Here is a 19464-nt window from a genome sequence, read left to right on the forward strand (position 1 = left end):
TCCTATATCTATAATTATACACCCATATTATCTAGGACAATGGATGTAATTATTATCTTAATATAATACTTCCTCCGTTCCGTTGGAAAAGTGACGTTTGCTTTTTGCACGTAGAGTTTTTAATTATTATATTGAATTGTAGTAAAAATGACAAAAATACCCCTGTTAGTATGGTGTAATATAAAAGTAACGATATTTGTGTAATATTTTGTAAGTTGAAAGAATATTTATTACATGAAATAGGTAATACAATTAGGGAGTACAAAGATACTCCTATCAGTATGGTGTAATATAAAAGTAATGACATTGTGTAATATAAAAGTAACTACATTTGTGTAATATATTGTAAGTTGAAAGAATATTTATTACGTGAAGTGAAGTAGGTAGTGTAATTATTAAAAAATGATAGTTTTATTTATTTTTGAGACGACAAAAAAAAAAAATTATGATAACCTTTAGTACAAATAAAATGACCTTCGTATCGAAGGGAGTTAGTATATTAATATCTCATCCTATATTATTTAAATAATAAGATACTCAAACTAAAATTTTCCTAAAACCATAAAGAAAACGTACCCACAGTTCACCCCTGTAACCTAAAACCCTTAAAACCCCAAAGAGACGATCAGAAGAAATTTTCTTTGTTCTACCATGATCGAGGGCAAATTGATTTCGTTTCTGAGGAAATCCAATCCCGTTACTCAAAAATTGAGGGGATGTAAATCATTTTGCGCTCCTGGTGGGCTGATAAATGAATCCCAATCAAGATTATACTCTTCATTACCGAGATTGATCCCTGCTTTCACGCCGCCAGCCGCGAGGGGCTACATTGGCCATGGTTTGAGATCGCTTCTGCAAAATAATTGTAAGGTATTTATTAATTTTGAAATTTAGTCGCAAAATTAACTGGTTGGTGCTTATGCTGATCTAGGTTTCGCATTTCTTGGTGAATAATTATTAGAAAAAACCACAGTTTAATGGTGTGCAATTTGAATTCAATTTATTTTACGAATACTTTTTTTTTTGGCTATTTTGTTGAAAGAAATTATTGGCAATGTGTTTGCAGTTGTCAAAGGCTGAAGGCTATCCCTTGGTTGTATATTCTTCATTGGCTTGTTTGGTTGGTTATACTAGTTCGATACTAGGTGCAACTTAACCTTTTATGCATATTAGATTAGATTGAGCTTTCGCATAAATTGCAAAATGGCTATCATATCACTTTTCAGCATTTTTTTGGTTGTTGATTCTTGACATTTATGATAGATTGTAGCCACTAACACATTGCTTCCATACTGTCTTCAGAACTTCTCTAAGCTACCATTCAGGAATATCTCCAGTGCAGCCTCCATATCTGCAAAAAATAAGGAAGGCGTGAAGCTTCTCGTAACTGCTGGACCACATGCTCAGAAAGCAGTTGGTGCTTGGCTATTTGTGTCTGCTGCTTGGGTGTTTAGCATGGTGGTTCTTGGTGGTGTTACGCGGCTGACTAGATCTGGCCTTTCAATGACTGACTGGAAATTTACTGGAAGTCTTCCGCCGCTCTCGGATGAAGAATGGCTTGTAGAATTTGAAAAATACAAGCAATCCCCTGAATACAAGCGGTAAACTAAGTCTGATTATGTTCCACTTTGTTCTTGACTGAATCTATTCTTTACCTTTCTTGCCATGATTTGAGGTTGAATCTGAAACAGCCAAAATTTTGTTTCCTGCACCCGTGATATATCATGTTTTAAACTTTTCAAAGGGCCTCTCTCTCTCTCTCTCTCTATATATATATATATATATATATTTATATATATAGCTCATTGCTTAGTATTTTCTTAGACAACTGTAAAATGCAGCTAAATCAGTGTTTGAGTGTTCCATAATTCTCCACTTGTTGCTGTAAGTTTTGTATTGGCTTGTGATCCTCTCTCGGCTGCTCCAGGATAAACAAAGGGATGAATCTTGATGACTTTAAATTCATATATTGGATGGAGTATGCCCATCGTATGTGGGGAAGGGCATTGGGTATTATGTTTGCACTACCCTTTTCATATTTTCTACGAAAAGGATACATTACTCTCCGTTTGGGAGTAAGACTCTCTGGATTATTTGCTCTTGGTGCTGGTCAGGGATTGATAGGCTGGTGGATGGTCAAGAGTGGTTTGGAGGTAACAAAGCACATGGATTAACCATTTAATTCTGATTCGTTAATAGTGACAACTTGAAACAAATGATTTCTATTCAATTCTGTTAGGAACCTGTATCTGAGTATGCTGAACCAAGGGTAAGCCCATATCGCCTTACAGCCCATTTAACTTCGGCATTTGTTATATATGCTGGGCTCTTTTGGACTGCTCTTTCTGTTGTTATGCCTGAACCTCCTACGGAATCCATAGCCTGGGTCCAAGGGTCAGCAAAGGTCAGGCGAATTGCTCTTCCAGTAAGTCTTCTTGTTGGGATAACTGCCATCTCGGGAGCATTTGTTGCTGGGAATGATGCTGTAAGTAAATCGACTCTTACCTTTTCCCACCTTTTCCGCTGGTGAATTAGGAATGGAGTGTTAGATATTAAATGATACCGCATTTGATAATTTCAGGGCCGTGCATTTAATACTTTCCCAAAGATGGGCGATGCATGGATTCCAGATGACATCTTTAGCCTGAAACCGTTGATTCGAAATTTCTTTGAAAATACATCAACTGTGCAGGTGATGTATTCCATTTAATAACATAAGGATTAGAGCTCCATAGCATTGATATCAATTACTCATGATTATAATATATTTTTGGAACAATGGCTAGAAGATTAAACCTGAAAATATCCTCCAAAGGAACAACTTCAGTAACCTTGAATTTTCAATATGAAACTCAATTAAAATACTTCTGAATTAAAATGTTTTCATGAATGAGTGTATTATTATTATTATTTTTTTTACTCCGATCATGATCTTTTTGTTATGCTCCGTTGTTTTCACCCCATGAGGGTGCAGAGATGATTGATGCTCAGAGCTTGTGGGTTTTAAAAACTGCTGGAACCTGCATTCTTGTAAATGGTTTCAATCAGCTAGTCAGAGTCAAGGCCTTGGGGCATAGTATTGTGTGTGTGTGGGTGGGGGGGGGGGGGGTGATTAGGGTTCCTCGACTGGTCACAACTAAGATTCTCCTTGGTTATCTGTAACTTCTTTATTTCTCAAATTCATATTTTTAGAAATTTTAGGTTATATAACCTTCAACTTGCTAACATGACAGTGAAAATTTTGTATGCTTTCAGACTAAATATCAAGAATAGATAAGTACTTTTAATCATGTGATTGGAAATAATGAGTCTACTTGTAAAATATGGAGTGATAAGAAGAACCTAATTAATGTTCTGGCATCATCATCCTTGTGCAACTGAATGTTTTACCTATTTCCTACATGAACTACTAGGAAGGATTATCTGCTGTTGTTCTAGACTGAATGCTCACTCAATGTGTTTGATGTATTACTTTTCTGAAATTTGTCATCTTATCTCAGCTTGACCATCGGATACTTGCTACGGCAACCTTATTTTCAATTGGTGGATTGTGGTGGTCCGCAAGAAAAGTTGATTTACATCCTGCAATACGGTCTTTATTAGGAAGCACTTTGGGCATGGCTGCTCTTCAGGTATTATAATCTTTTTATGTCTTGCCTGTGGCAATCCCATCCCTCTGTGATAGTATGTTTCTTTTAGTTTTGATGATATGGAAACAATATATTGCAGTTAGACATGAAATTAATACCGTCCGTTCTTTTCCGTTTTTTTTTAATGGGGTAAAGGTTACAAATAAGAATCTAAAGTAATCTGACACTACTGCTTTACGGTTTAAACAAAACTTCTTACTTCTTAGTATTTGGCTAATCTCTATATGATTGATGTGCCAGAATATCTAAGTTTATAAAATGATAAAAAATACTGCCTTTCTAGTTTTTGGATCTTATATAAAAAAGAAATAGTAATGGTCTCAATATAGATGAACACCCTGAGAAATTCATATTCTTTAATTTGTGTGAAAAAAATGCGCTCCACAACCCCCTCCCCCCAACCAGTGTTGTCACGGCGTCGCCTTGGTGTCCAGACGGCGTTTGCCTCGCCGTTTGGCGAGGCTGGCGGAGCCATGGCGATGCCAAATGGAAAGTTTCTGTCTGATCTATGCCTGAACCGATCTAGGGCCTGACTGATTTATGTCTTTTTTCTCCCTTTTCTGTTTGGTCCGCTGGTCCACCATACTGGTTAATTAAAAAATATTTAAATTTTGTACTTTGTATTTTATTAAAACTATAATTTATATTTTATTTGAAACTGTGATCTAAAGTTATAAGTTTGCATTATATAATAAACTAGGGGTGGATGCTATGCTGAACTGAGGTTAATCTAAACAGTTGATTATAAAATTATTCATTTAATTAAAATAATTAAGTTTAAAACATAGGGGTGGGATTGGATTCAGCATATGCAGAATCAATGTACACTTCAGCATATGATCTAATCCCTATAATAAATATTAGAAATTTATAATAAGTAAGTCACCATATAGCCAAATTGTCGCCATGGCGCCTAAGTGATCTGGCGGTTTGGTGGCGCCATGTCCGAAACCTTGTCGTGACAACCTTGCCCCCAACAATACAGAAAGCTATTATCTGCACATATAGTTCTTAAGAAACAAAATTTCTGTAGGGCCTAATCTATTTTTACGCAACTAGTAATTACTTGTAATAACATAGTAACTCTAGTTCGACTGTAATTTCACAAAATCACTTTATATTAATAAGCTGTATAATTATTTTCTATTTCAACATTTTAAAACGCATATGATAAATACGATGTAACAATCCAAGAGATCCAAAGGTACCTTAAATCACTTACCAATCCCACCAGTTCTTTAGTGCTGACAGACACATACTTCTCAAAGATTCCTGCTCCGAAGCCAAATATATTGTCTGCAGTGTCCATATCTCACTTGTACCTAGCTTGGATATGATTTCTCAAACCTTGAGTTGGTTTCACCTCCTCCATGGTTTCCAAGTTTATATTCCGACTCAGGCGTAACAGTTGATTTATTCTCTACTAAAATTTTTCTCATATTTGCCTCCCTACAGGTTACCTTGGGGATATCTACTCTTCTCTCTTATGTTCCAGTTTCACTCGGCTCTGCTCATCAGGCTGGAGCTTTGACTCTTTTGACCCTAACAATTCTTCTCAACCACACTCTTCGACGGCCCTCATTGCAACTTCTGAAAACACTTCCAGCTGTAGTGAAAACTGCATGATCATTTAGGCTTTGATTGCACAGGTACGATAATATAATTCGAATCATTCACTGTGCAGCTGTGCTTTGCCTGATTGTTTATTTTTTGGGGGTATAGAGTTATCTTCAGTTTACCAACCTGGTTTGAGAGCCGTATTGTGTTCCATGGTAGCTGTGAATTATAGAAAACTCATACTCTCACCTGTGTTAAATTCTATCGATGGTTAAAATAATGTTATGTTTAACACTTGTATGCAAGTCAACATAAGGAATATCCTATGAATATATTTGCTAACATCATGAATATTTACTTAATTCATTTTTTTATGGTTTATTTTCACTTGCAATGTGAGGCAATATGCATAATCCGTGTAGAAAGCTTATAGCCCGTTAGCTAGCGATCTTAGAAACAATTCCTCATCTGTACAATATGCATGTGACTAGTCGCACCAATGGGATCCCTTCTCCTGGTTTTCCGTACCCAACCTATAGGTCTGCTGTGCCATTCTGGCAAATATAGATTGGCTTAGCTGCTGTTAATACGTTGAGTGTGTTAGATATATTGTTGTATATAGGCCATTTTTATACTAGTTTTTAGGCCCTTCTTTCGATATTTTATTGATTTGTTTGTGCATATATAATGTAGATTTGTGCAATCGTATTTTTCAATCATTCAGAACAATCTTTTTACTTCACATTGTATCATAGCCTCTTTAAGCCTAACCTGAATCACTTCGATTTCATCTGGTAATGCCTCGCATAGACTTTCAGATCGATCAGGCTTGGGTTCACAATCACCATCGTGCTCGGACCCTTGCTCTGTTTTCAACCATTCTGTTTATTGCCAATCAGCGCCTATTTTGGCAGTCAATCGATCCAACTCTGCATCTTATTTTTACAAATTCCACAATTTGTTATGAACTTTGGGCACATGCCAAGATTAATACACCAACAATATTCAACGGTTGTACAGTGTTGTGTCTAATCTAGTCAATCTTGGTCAAGCAGGATTGACAAATTCAGAGTATTTAGACAACCTTTCATTTATTAGCTTGATGGTTCTTACTCTTGATGATGATGATTATTTCCGTCTATTACGTGTCTTTCTAACCATTGACTCTGAAGACAAGTCTGCTCGCTTTGTCACACGTCTTCGGAACTAAATGTAACTATTGTACTAGGTAGGGCTATCGCTGTGAAAAATGTTTTAAAAAATTAATTATATGGATAGCCACCTTGGGCTATTGTTGGACAACCTGAAACCCCTCAGTTGTCAGTAACCGGTTCTGACAAGGAGAAATACATTGCTGCATACCAAGCTTTCAAGAAGTCTATCTTCTTCAGGTTGCCTTTATTGTGCACATTGATACATCTCTTGGTCCCTGGATCATTGATTTTGGTGCCTTTCGGTAATCCGAAATTGTTCTCTAACTTTCATAAAACTGTTCCATTATGTGATGTTACTTTGGCCTATGGTTCTCAAGTTTATGTTTAAGGTTGTAGTATTGTTTATGTACCCTTGACATATGTTTTATTTTCATCTAACTTTGTTTCCGTTAGTCGATTAATTACTTTTGCAAATCGAATAAACATTTTGAAGTTGTGATTTTATCCCCCAATCAAATTATGCAGAAGGATATTAAAATAATTTTTTATGAGTGAATGGTATATGTAGAGTGCTTGATCCAAGAGAAAAATGTGGACTCTGTCTAGATAGGAGTTTGGCAAGAAATTTTAATAAATAATAGGATTGATAGTGTAGAATTACTCCCTCCGTCCCCAGTCACACATTTATGTTTTATGTTGTTCTACTTAATATTAAAAATATTCTTATATTTATATAATTTTTTGTATAAATATTTTTTAATTAGTAATATAAAACACTAATGAAAATATTTTTGTAATTTTTTCTAATTTGTACTACGTTATGATATAATATTATTTTAATAGTATTAGATTGAAAAATAAGTTTAATTTGATTTTGTAAATATATTAATATAAATATAATCAATATATTACATTTTTATAAAAAGTAAAATTTTACTATACAATACAAAAATAAAAGATTAATTTATTATTAATATAAAAAATACTTTAGAATAATGTAAGATATATATATTATTTCATTTTCTCTCGCTGTTGGAAGAAATTAGTCCATTTTTCTATATGGTACTTCCTCTATTTCGGATATTTTGTTCACTTTACTGTAAAAACGAGAATTTAGGAGGGGTATAATTAGTAAATAATTAAAAATGTATTACCGAAAATAATTATCGAGTAATAGATTAAGATTAAGATAATTTATTAGTATAATTAAAATTAACAAAATTATAAATTAAATTTTTTAAAATAAGATTAAAATGTATAATTCTCTAGAAAGGTGGACATGAGATGTGAGACTGAAGGAGTATTTCCTCATTCTACCTTTTTCGTCCACTTTCATATAGACGCGAGAATTTAAATAAAATATAATTAATAAATAATTAAAAGTATATTATTAAAAATAATTATTATATAATATTAATAATTATCTATTAAAATTAAGATAACTAATTAATTTAATTAAGATATACTCCCTCGTAATTAATTAGTTTGATTAATGGGTGTAATAAAGTGTTATATTAAATATTTTTTATTTAATAAAATGTTAAATTAAAAGTTAAAATATTTTTTATTTTAATTTTTAAATATTAAATTTTTTATTTACTGATATTATTTAAAAATAATAATAATGATTGTATTTATTGTAAATTAATACATGCATTTAGATAAAAAAAAAATAATTTTAATAACTTACATGTAATTTATACAATAAAAAATGTAATAAAAAATTATATAAATAATACATAAAATTTTTCGAATTTGGTTGTCAGAGATAGTTCGTTATAACATACCAGATTTAATACCACATCGCATACGTACGGTACAAAATTTTTGGTATGATATTTTACCGTACCGTACAAATATTTTGGTATACCGAATTTGCAAATAAAAAATACTGAATTAAGAAAATAGCATGCATACTCGTAAAAAGAAATACCGGAAAAATTTCAAAATTTTGATACAATACTAATTTTTTTGTATGATAACGTATACAATAAGATATTTTCAGTGTATATAGATAATTAAAAAAAAATTGATATTTTTGTATATACTGATTATTTGATACAATATCAATATCGTTTTTTAAAAAATTTAAAATTTTGGTATGGTATACAATATATTTTGATATTTTCAGTATATCATCTCAAACCATCTCTAACTGAATTGTATACACAGTATTAGAATATAATATTTTACATCAAATACCAAAATTAAAAATAAGTTTATAATTTTGCTTTATAAATAAGTTCTATTTTTTTTATTTTTTTCTAACAAAGAAAAAAAATCAATATCAAAGCTCATTTTTAATTAATTTTTCAGTCATAAATTTTCAAATCAAACATCAAATTTTTATTATATATTAAATTAAAATTTAATTTTAAAATTAAATGAATATTTATTTATATAAAATTTTAATTTATTATTTTCATTATTCAAAATTTTAGCCAAACTTCTAAATTTACAATTAACAATAATGAAACTAAAGATATTGGTAAGTTAATAAAATATAGTTAAATTTTTTTTAATTAGAAGTATTAGTTACTAATTATTACTATAATAGGAAAGTGGACTAATTTCGTGGGACGGCTAAAAAAAAAAAAGTGGATTAATTTCGTTGGGACGGAGGGAGTAAAAAATTGTTGATTATATAATTTAAAATGTTTTTAAAATGTATAATTGTAAGGACAAATTAGATAAGATGAAAAAAGTTGGAAATAGTGGAAAAAATAGTGGGAAAGATAAAGTAATAATATTAATAAATAATAATTAAAATTAAAAATCTACCTGCATTTAATTAAATTATTAATATTTTTAACTTTATTATTTATTTGATTGTTAATTTAAAAATTGGACTAGAATTTTTTATAATAAAAATTATAATATATATTTAACATAATATAAATAGATATTTATAGGTAGTTTCGGTACTTCCAATAAAAATTCTTTGAAATCAAAATCGTCGCGTAGCAAGTGGTGTCGAGGTCGATTCACACGGACGGTGATGTTTAATTTTTGTTTTATCACTATTTTAAGGAAGGAGGGGGGAGCTTAGCAAATTTAACTAACATAATTAAATAAAAGTTAGATTTAAAAGAATAAAATATTTTGCCGAAAGAGTGAATAAGAAACTAAATTAAAGATGGATCTTCAATTTTATAAAATCTTGTTATTTAATTGATAAATTGATTATAGTCATTAGATATGATCATAACGCCCAAATTTTTTTATTTTATTAGCGACAATGGTACGACCGATTGACCACATCTTTAATCAACGAAATAATCTAGGTACGATCATAAATTAATTTCTCTAATTGAAAATAGCACGAGAAAAAAATCAATTCAAATATTCAATTAATTACAAAAGGATTAAATTATTTGATCATGCAATCCTAGACTACGCTTGTCAATCTATTTATCACTATATCAAACAAGTGTACAATTATGGATTCAAATGTTCGATTGACAAAAAATTGCTAAATCAATATAAAATTCGGTTGCGATTAAAGATTAAATACAACAAATATCCGAATTGGAGCAATTTAATGACACCTAATCATCGAACTGCAATTGCTTCGACCCCATTTGGACATTTATTGGAAATACCTTCCGGTTACATTGGTTGGGAAGTATGGGGGTATATGTAGATTGTTATAATTTTGAATTTAACGTCTTTGTTTTGGTGAAAGGGTTTTTATTCCGTTTTTGGAGAATGATTTTTCAATAGTAATGGGATTACACTATTACACCGTAAAGTTCACTCTATTCCTGATATAGTAGAAAATAATTCGTCATTTGTTAATTGTTTCTTTGAGGGGAAGGGCAGCAATGTTCGCAGGAAAATTATTGTGAAACAAATGAGAAATACATACTCTTAAACTTGGCAATAGCTTATCGAATATTCAAGATTTTGTATGACTCTATATTTATTTAGTTTTTGTAGTATTTTATACCCAACCTCCAATAATGTCCTTCCGCCGTTTCTATTAAGTCATGTAGACAAATTGGAATCAATAGGCGAATATGCATTGGGAACAAGTGTCTACCGTTTTCTTCTACGTTATATATATTTTGAACCACAATCCCTTTTTTTAACCATGCCTGCTTGTAGCTAATTTTAACTATGTAGTTGGTTTCTATGTCCTTTACTATATTAGTTGGTCTATACAACGGAGTTATCCTTAGCTTGTCTTTCACGATTTCGGCTATCCACGGGGAGTCGACATGTGGATGGCCTCGATCTTGAAGATTATCTTCGCCGCATGTATGTTGCATGTTGGATTTACCTGTGCGAAATAGCCTATATGTTACGTGATAAGCGGTATACATATGCCACTCACAACCCTCCTTGTTGCATATACAATGATTTTCTTGTTATCTTTCTTTTTATACTTGAAATAACGGCGAGTGACAATAGCATAAATTTTCAATGTCATACAAAAATCATTGGCAACCGCAAAAATTTGATTGCCCCTGGTTAGAGAGCGAGAAAAGGAATCCAATAATTTTGATTTGACAATTGTCATTTTATTGTTGGATTCTACGTCAATGTCTCTGCAAGAAAAAAAGTGGGTTAGTAAAATATATAAATATAAACACACTAGATATAATATATCTGGATGGACAAATAATACCTATAAGAATTTGAACGGATTGCCTCGTTGTTCGATAATATTATCATATCAACCATTGTCAATTTAAAATTTAGATGCATGCGTATTATATTTGCAACAAGTGGAGCCATATATTGATGTCTCGTTAAATTATTATTAATGTATCTCCATTATCGCTCTACTTTCAAAAAAAATATCCACCAACTTAGCATCTGGCTCTATTGATATTACGTATAGCTCCTTGTCATTTTTACAAACAAGAAGAATACTAGATATACTTCATTCACTTGACATTTCTACAGTAAAAAAATCAACAAAATATTAAAACACATTTATCCTAGAAATCATTTAAAAACAATAAATAAATAGTATAAAAACTTACCAATGATTTAGAATTTCTAATGTAGAAAGTAATCTATTGATAATGATCCCAGAAAAAAATACAAAATTGTTAGTGGAAACCTACCGCAGCGCGCGCGGATGATTCGGCGGAAGAGAATCCAAACAGTGAGATTTTTTATTTGTGTATGTTTGTTTAAATTATGTATATTAATGGTATATCAATCTTTTTAAATAGCAGGAGTATTTAAATCTTTTGAACAAAAATAAAAATTGAAAAAAATAAATAATTTAAAATTGAGAGTTTAAAGACTCCCTTATTCCCAAAATATAATCTCCCGGATACATAGTACAATAATGTGTATATATACTTTAGATATATGTGAATGAAAAACAATATTTTCTCAAGTATTTAAATAGAGGGAATATCAACAAATAAAAATAGAATATTTGATGTCCCATTTTAAAACAACACACAATAGTTATATAAATAAAACTCTCTAGATTTGTTGAGGTGCATGCTATTTCTGTGTCTCCAACTTTATTCAATAAACCAACACATGGTAGTTTGTTTAAGGTTTAGGGTTAAGTGACAAAATACTTGTAATATATATAAACATTTTATTTATTTTTATTTGAATAAAATGTAGATACAGACAGAAAAAGTCTACTTGGGCCCATGCCTAGTTTTTTTTTCCTTTTTAGGAACAAACACAATATGTCCTCTTTGGATGCTTTCTCCACCTGCCACGAGGCAGATTTTGCAAAGCCAAAAAACCTAATCATACAATAAGCATTAAACTGAGGCCATTTTCTCCCTAAAACAAAACCACCACCACCTGTCACTTAGCTCCCTTTTAGATTGAATCTTATAATTTTTTCAAAATTCATATCTGAATCCAAATCTATTTTATATGGTTCACTCCATCCGTCAATTTTATTTATCCAATTTTGTTACGGTAATTTTATTCTAACCATAACTCTATTTTTCACTATTATTCTTCAAATATTCATTTTTTTTAATTATCTTAAAAGTTGCTATTGTGCCAAATAACCACTGGGTTGGAGATGCTCTCAAATACAATATTTTTAGTTCCAATCCAGAATGGACCCAAATCCAGATGTTTTTATATATACTTCCTCTTTCATGTAAACCAAAAAAAAAAAATTTCACTTGGTTTGCACATGAGTTTTAATGTGGTAAGTATTTCTTTTTATCTCTTATAATAAAAAAAGTTATAATAAAAAAAAAGTTAAAAATAATAAAAAGTTATATGATTTTAACTAGAAAGTAATTTTTTTTTTTTATGACAAACAAATAAAAAAAAATTTTAATTTTATGATAGAGAGGGTAATATATTTAATTACTATATTAATATAACCATATACTTATTACATAATATTTGATGGTTTAATCTATCTATTTCGCATTATAAGTCTATCGTTAATTAGATAAATTTATATATTAAAATTGAAAATATCTATCCAATTATATTTAATTCCCGAATATTTGAAAATATTTGTAAAATTTATACATTGAATTGAACCGGAACCTGATTTCTATAAGGACACTGGATCCAAATCCGGATTCAAACCAAACCGGGTCTAACTAGACCGAATCCTGTAAACAATTTTTAAATTTCAGACGGATCCAATTCCAGATCTAAGGAATCGTATTGGGAGGCCCAATATCAGATCCGACAGACCTATCAAGGCCCAAAGAGGGATGCTCAAAATGAACCTAAAACCTGCTTCTAATCCATAAAACCACTTGCCCATCAAGAAAAATTCAAATAATAATAATAAAAAACCATTTATTTATTATAAGCATAACAAATGTCTTAAGGAATATTACTCCAGGTCTGTTAATTTGTATTAATTTTCTCGGCATGTAACGCAATGAAATAAATTAACCCCTCTACTCATTCTCCTATATAATATATTTATATTATATTATATTTATATATACAATATATAAAATAGTGATTAACTGTAAAAATAATTAATATTTCTATCGATTAATCCTATAATAAAATTACTACATTATTGTCCTCGGTTGATGACCAAAAAATTGAAGGCTAACAATAAAGATGAAAAACTACTACTACAAAAATAAGGAACTGAAAGGCAATAATAAAGAGGGGCATTTCTACCAAAACAACATATATATTAATAAAATGACATCAATATTGGATAAATAATCAAAGTATAAGCAGCAGGCAGATCAAAATGTTTGCAAAAGCAATATATATATATATATATAAAAGAATAGTTGAAGTAAAATGAAAAAACCAATAATTTCTGACCTGTTTCTGTCTGTCTTCAATCAATCCTCTCCAGCAAAAGATCTAAGCTTCTCAATGATCCTCCTCTCACCGATCCGCAGAACCAGAGAATAGTATGTTTTAGGGTGGGTAGCAACACAGCACTCACCCAACAATCTTTCCTCCTCCTCCAACAACTTCACATCATACAAACTTTCCCGGGCATTTGCAAGTGAAACCAGCGCTTTTCGAACTTTCTGCGTCAATAGCAGCTTCCTTTTGCTTTCATCTGATCCTATTGTCGGGAGGAAACCCCCCGGAATTCCAGCGACCACTGCTTCAGCCACTGACAACTCATAAAACTCCTTCTCGGGCAGCAACATTATGTGTAGTAAAATTAGCAGCTCCACTTGAGGCTCCCCTTCGAATGAAACTTCGAAATACTCAGAATTCTGACTCACACATCCACAATAGCCTAACTTTCTCCACAAAGAAACTCTTCTTCGGCTGCTACGGCTAGAGAGGAAAGATGAACTCCATTCAAGAACGGTTTCTAGATCTATATTAAGAATATCAAATGGATTTCCGAGCTCAGTGAATCCATATCTGTGTAGAAGTGCCGCGTTTCCCAAGGATCCGTATGTATTGAACACCTGATATTTTTTAGAGAAAGGCCTTATGTATATATATATATATAAATTAGTCTAACAACTGACACTATAGTTGAATTCAAGTTGAACTTGAAGCAATTTCAGTCCCGCTTAGCATGCAGACGATGCATAAAGGGTTCAATAACACGAGACTGAAATTGATGCATATTGAATTCAAGTTAAAATTTGGTTTACTGTGATACGAAAATGAAAACTCAGCAGTAAATTGGATTAAAAAATGTATTTTGCTTGTTGCCGAAATGAAATATAAGGCAGCATTAGACCGTACCTCATCTCCAGCTTTGCAATCTTTCACAACGATCATCTCCATATACGTAGGTCCCTGCTGTAGAGGTGAAGAGCTGTGTGAAGAAGCTTCTGTTTCCAAAGGGAAATCAAGAGCTATGGGCTCATTATGTTCTTTTTTATCACTGTCATCTGTCTTTCCATTTTCTGTGTCAGAATCAGAATCTGAAGTAGAAGATACGAATGTGAAATGTACATTCTCAGCAGCTGTCTTGTTATTAAAGCTGGACAAATGAATTAGTGGTCGACTAAGAATAGGATACCATATGAATAATAAACACCAAATCAGCATATACTATTTAACATCGAGTGCCACTTGTGAGACATTTGGTAGTTGAGGACCTGAGGTTATAACCATCCACGGACATGAAAAGAGACACATATACATATTCTTGGGAGCTCATATTAGGAAAGACAAAGCAATAGAATATCCTAATAATTACAGACGTAATATAGATTTCTGAATTCCAAGAAACAAATAAATGAAAGGTGCTGATTTTTTATAATATGTAACAGAAACAAAAGGCTTTATTATTGTTATTAGTATTTATATTCAGTGCTAGTTTTGCAACATATTTGAATTAGCTGAAGTAAAAGAGCTAGTTCCCCTTCTTTCCGGTTAAATATTTATTTTGTCAAACCAAAACTTCTCGACTTGCCACCAATACGCATCCCCTGCGAATTTACGATAACTGGAACAGTGAGATTAGGTATACTTACAGGTCAGCTAAAGGAACCATCCCAAAACCATGGTATTCATCAATCTCAAATGCCCGCGAAGCTACTAAACTCTTGGCAGCAAAATATTCATCAATGGTGAAAAAGTCCGGATTTAGATCAAAAGAAGCCAAAAGTGGTTTGATACATTCTTTCCAATCTTGATGGACCAGGGCTTTATCTTCTTTAACTGTCTGCCTAAAAGTTGAGTCAATTAATTACTCATAAACAATACATATTAAGAAATAATGTACATTAGAGAGACTAATGACAGATGAGTATGTGTGGTGAATGATAAAATAAATAGAGAAGCTGCCGATAGAGCAAAACCAACTCAACATCACTTGTCAATAGGAATTCATTATATAACAACAGCTAAATAAGGTAAATAGCTAAGAAAATTCGGATTGACTACGCACATGACACAACTATGATCTTCTTACATCTTAATTCTTACTCGGTTAAAGCAATTCATTCTCAATGGAGACAAGATAAGCAAATTGGAATTCTCCAAACACTGTATTTGCATATCCAATGTTGGGACATCTACCAATTATGAATATGATGTTTTTGGATCATTTGTGATTCTACCATATACATCTCCTGTAATGCTATGCAGTGTGAACATTTATGTCAGGAGGGTGTCTTTTTTTTTTTTTTTTTTTTTTTTAAATTTATAAATATAAGAATTCACAGGACAGGACAGGACAGGACAGGACAGAGCTTGTAGGTGTTTTTTTTCGATCTATTTCAAATTTACTAACATCCCTTGTGGCCACTAACAAACTTCAAGACAAAGAAAGCTGGAATTTTATTGAGGTGTAACAGGTGAATTAAGCTCTAATGAACTGTAATAAAATAACATTGAATCTGAAATTGTTGAAAATATTCTGAATCAAAGCAATGTATTACAGGATCAATCAGGATATGGTGTTGAAGCAGATCTGGATAATACAGTCTCTTATGTGGTTTTACACTACAGTTCAACAGATTTGTACCATTATTCAACCAACACTGAATTGATGTTTTATAGCATTCAATAGATTCTTTGTGTGGTTAAACAGATTTCTTATTTGATTCAACATACTTTTCTATGCTGTTCCATCCAACATCACAGTTCTGAACCAAATTCAGCTAACAATCCGGTCCCTCGCATTATTATACTTCCCATAAATGTTGTTTTTAATCAGCACAAATCAGGGATATCTACACAAAATAATACGGTTAATGTAAAGGAATTGCCATACTTTGCTATTAAAATATTTTTTGTCCCATGTTCTGTAACTTTGGTAAATAGGAGTAGAGTAATATTATGGGTTTGTTTGGTTGTGTTTCCAAACGCCATTTTCACTACTGATCTACAATAATTTATTTAATATATTAAATTAAAAATATCACATCAAACAACTATTTTATCATATCAAACAATAATTTTAATTCAAAATATCACTATTCTCAATACACACGAAAACACAACCAAACAATATCAAAGATTTATCAAGATTGCTATTAGGGATGTGTTTAGATATGTTGTGTTTTGAGAACAGTAAAAAATTTGAATATAAAATAAGTGTTGTAAGCAATATTTTGACAGACAAGTGCAACAACAAATTCGAAAAGTAAACATGGCCTCAATGATACTTGACTTGTTTTCCCAACTTTATAGCTTCTATCACCACCTCTCTAAATTTTCTACTTTGCTCTTTATCTTTGTATTTCTCCTTCTCTCTTTCAAATCACCCACCACTATTTATCAACAAAACCATCACAATATTTATAGTCGATATTGCACATATATCATAGAACTACTGCCTATCGTTTTTTGCACAAGTAGTACATATCAAGCAAATTTTGAGTTCAATTCATTAGCTCTCAGACATCAATTTTCTACGGGTAAATTCCAGTACATGCACCTGTGTTATATATATATTTTTTTTTGACAAAATCACCTATATTTGATTTATTGTATAATTAACAGTTATGATATGAAAAAGTCAGCACAAAATTCCTATTCCACCCATAATTAACCCAGCGTTCAACTCACCCATTGTTTGTGCATGAATTATTAAGGAGTACAGCCGAATATTTTATAGCAACACATAAATACCCTCGTAGGTGCAAATAATTTGTTCGAAACAAATAATTTTTTACTGTAATGGTAAAGGAAAAACACTAGGAATTCAACTTTACCACTGGACACATGTAAACAATTCAACTTTAATGGTAAAGTTGAATTTTTGGTGTTTTTCCTTTACCGTGACAATGAAAAATAATTTATTTCAAACAAATTATTAGCACCTACAATAGTATTTACTTATTTCTATAAAATAATTAAGTATACTTCATTATGATAACACACAAACAACGCCCTATGTTAATTAAGGAGGGAATGAGGATTTACTGCAAATTTTTCATATTATAATAGTTTACTATGCAATAAACAAAATATGGGAAATTTTGTGCAAAAAAAAAACTGTTGAAATTTACCAATTTTCTACATATAACACACAAAACTACAGTGGGAAACAGTAATTAAACAAATTTAATGACAGCACTGACCTTGTGTAGTTCAGTCCCACAGAGGAGAGAGTCGATTTCCGGCAAGGACCAAAGCAATGGAATTGGCTCAAAGGATGGGAGTATTTGGAAGTAACGAAACCAATTCGATAAAGGACCGAGGCTCTTTTCATACATGATAGCGACGACCAGCCCAATGTTCCCGCCGAGTCCGGCCTCCTCGATGAGCTCAGTGGCGGCCGACGTTTTGGTGGTGAGGCAACTCTGCTTGGGAATAATCGCGACGACGTCACCCTCCTTCAAATCGGCCAACGCCTTCACCGAAATCGAGAGGGAACCATCAGTGGCTGAGAGCAGGAGGGCGTCGCTGCATTCGATGTCTTGCTGCTTCATCCACCGCTTGAATCCTCTCATCCTTCGATCACTGAAAACGGCGATACCGATGTTAATAGGATAGGATTCTTAGTGCAGATGTCAAAGAGGTGGATGCTAGTTTAGGAGAACGTGTACCTGGAGCTGGAGGCAGCCATCACAATGCGGCGGCGGCGGCGGCGGCGGAGGCTATTGCATGGAGTGTGTGGGGGTTGAACAAAAAAGAAGGGTTTACGGACATAAAAACATCGGACAATTGGTATGACCTCGTTACTGGTGATGTTCAATTATAATTCAGTCCCTATTTTAAAACAATTGGTCTGCACTCCCTACTTTACATATTTAATTTAATATTAGTCCCTGTTTTAGATTTTCTCAAATAAAAATTGAATGTACCTCTAGAATATCTTTAAATGCTTCCAAATTTATTTTATATACTTACAACACATTCTGTTTAAATTTGTCCACGTAGCTCCGAATCTTCGGTTTATCAGTTTTCGAACCTCTTGTTACGGTTTATATATTTGTCAAAGTGCAAACTGCTGGTTCAAACCGTCGGTTTACGGTTTCAACCGACGGTTCGGCCATTATTTTTTTCTTTTTAATTTTAAACCTGCACGCCGGCTGCGATTGTGGATTATAGAATGTTATGGACGGGCGGCGACAGTGAAGAAGAAGCAGGAGGAAAGAAGAAAAAAAAATGAAAAAGAAGAAAATACAAAAAAAAAAAAAACGAAAAACGAACCCTTGCAACTGTAGCTGCGGTGGAATGTGGAGAGTGGATGTTCTAAGCTAAAATTGTATATTATATACTTGTAATTGAAATTACTATATATCATTAAAATGTTATAAAAATAAAGATAATATTAATATTAATAAAAATAAATAATTATTAATTATATAATAATAATATACATTATTTTGGTTATTTATATTTTAGATTTTGTATTTGTTATCATACAATTATATTTAATTGAAACTATCTTATTATCTAATACACATCAATTTCTTAAAATTTAATTTTGTTTATTTTAATTTAAAATTTAATTTTGTTTATTTTAATTTAAAATTTAATTTGATTTAATTACTTAGTAAATTTATTATTTTAATTACTTTTATATTGTAACAATCTTAGCAATTATTATTTATATGATTTTACATAATAAATAAATAATAAATATATCTGAATGAAATTAAAATCGAAAATAATATTTTTGAATAAATTTTTAAATTTAGAAAAACTTAAAAAGGAAAAAAAAATATTAAAAATGAATGTACATAAATCGGCGATTCAAACCGTAACCGTCAGTTTTTTAAACCACAATCGAA

At 31.6% G+C, this 19464-nt stretch overlaps 2 protein-coding genes across 6 annotated transcripts; one reads left to right on the forward strand and one right to left on the reverse strand.

The window, feature by feature from the left end:
- The first annotated feature begins 570 nt into the window (after nucleotides 1-570).
- LOC127259237 (cytochrome c oxidase assembly protein COX15) lies at nucleotides 571-6698 on the forward strand. Of its 3 annotated transcripts, none has more exons than XM_051286421.1 (8): nucleotides 571-870; nucleotides 1303-1601; nucleotides 1928-2153; nucleotides 2240-2485; nucleotides 2582-2692; nucleotides 3501-3632; nucleotides 5106-5299; nucleotides 6440-6698. In XM_051286421.1, exons 1-7 carry the CDS (start codon nucleotides 652-654, stop codon nucleotides 5274-5276), a joined length of 1404 nt encoding a protein of 467 aa, XP_051142378.1. In that variant the 5' UTR covers nucleotides 571-651; the 3' UTR covers nucleotides 5277-5299; nucleotides 6440-6698. The 3 variants fall into 3 exon arrangements, with proteins under 3 accessions (XP_051142378.1, XP_051142377.1, XP_051142376.1); XM_051286420.1 differs by lacking the exon at nucleotides 6440-6698 and adding an exon at nucleotides 6018-6409; XM_051286419.1 differs by lacking the exon at nucleotides 6440-6698 and having other exon boundaries at nucleotides 5106-5497.
- Nucleotides 6699-10736: 4038 nt separating this feature from the next.
- On the reverse strand, nucleotides 10737-18383 carry LOC127259275 (uncharacterized). 3 transcript variants are annotated; one of them, XM_051286484.1, is made up of 6 exons: nucleotides 18274-18383; nucleotides 17806-18187; nucleotides 15250-15440; nucleotides 14513-14753; nucleotides 13616-14226; nucleotides 10737-10911 (listed from the first exon to the last, which is right to left on the reverse strand). In XM_051286484.1, exons 1-5 carry the CDS (start codon nucleotides 18291-18293, stop codon nucleotides 13636-13638), a joined length of 1425 nt encoding a protein of 474 aa, XP_051142441.1. In that variant the 5' UTR covers nucleotides 18294-18383; the 3' UTR covers nucleotides 10737-10911; nucleotides 13616-13635. The 3 variants fall into 3 exon arrangements, with proteins under 3 accessions (XP_051142441.1, XP_051142442.1, XP_051142440.1); XM_051286483.1 differs by lacking the exon at nucleotides 10737-10911 and having other exon boundaries at nucleotides 13437-14226; XM_051286485.1 differs by lacking the exons at nucleotides 10737-10911; nucleotides 18274-18383 and having other exon boundaries at nucleotides 13436-14226; nucleotides 15250-15444; nucleotides 17806-18084.
- Between the last annotated feature and the right edge of the window lie 1081 nt (nucleotides 18384-19464).

Source organism: Andrographis paniculata, unplaced genomic scaffold (assembly GCF_009805555.1).
Source record: "Andrographis paniculata isolate CXL003 unplaced genomic scaffold, ASM980555v1 Contig60END, whole genome shotgun sequence".
NCBI lineage: Eukaryota > Viridiplantae > Streptophyta > Magnoliopsida > Lamiales > Acanthaceae > Andrographis > Andrographis paniculata.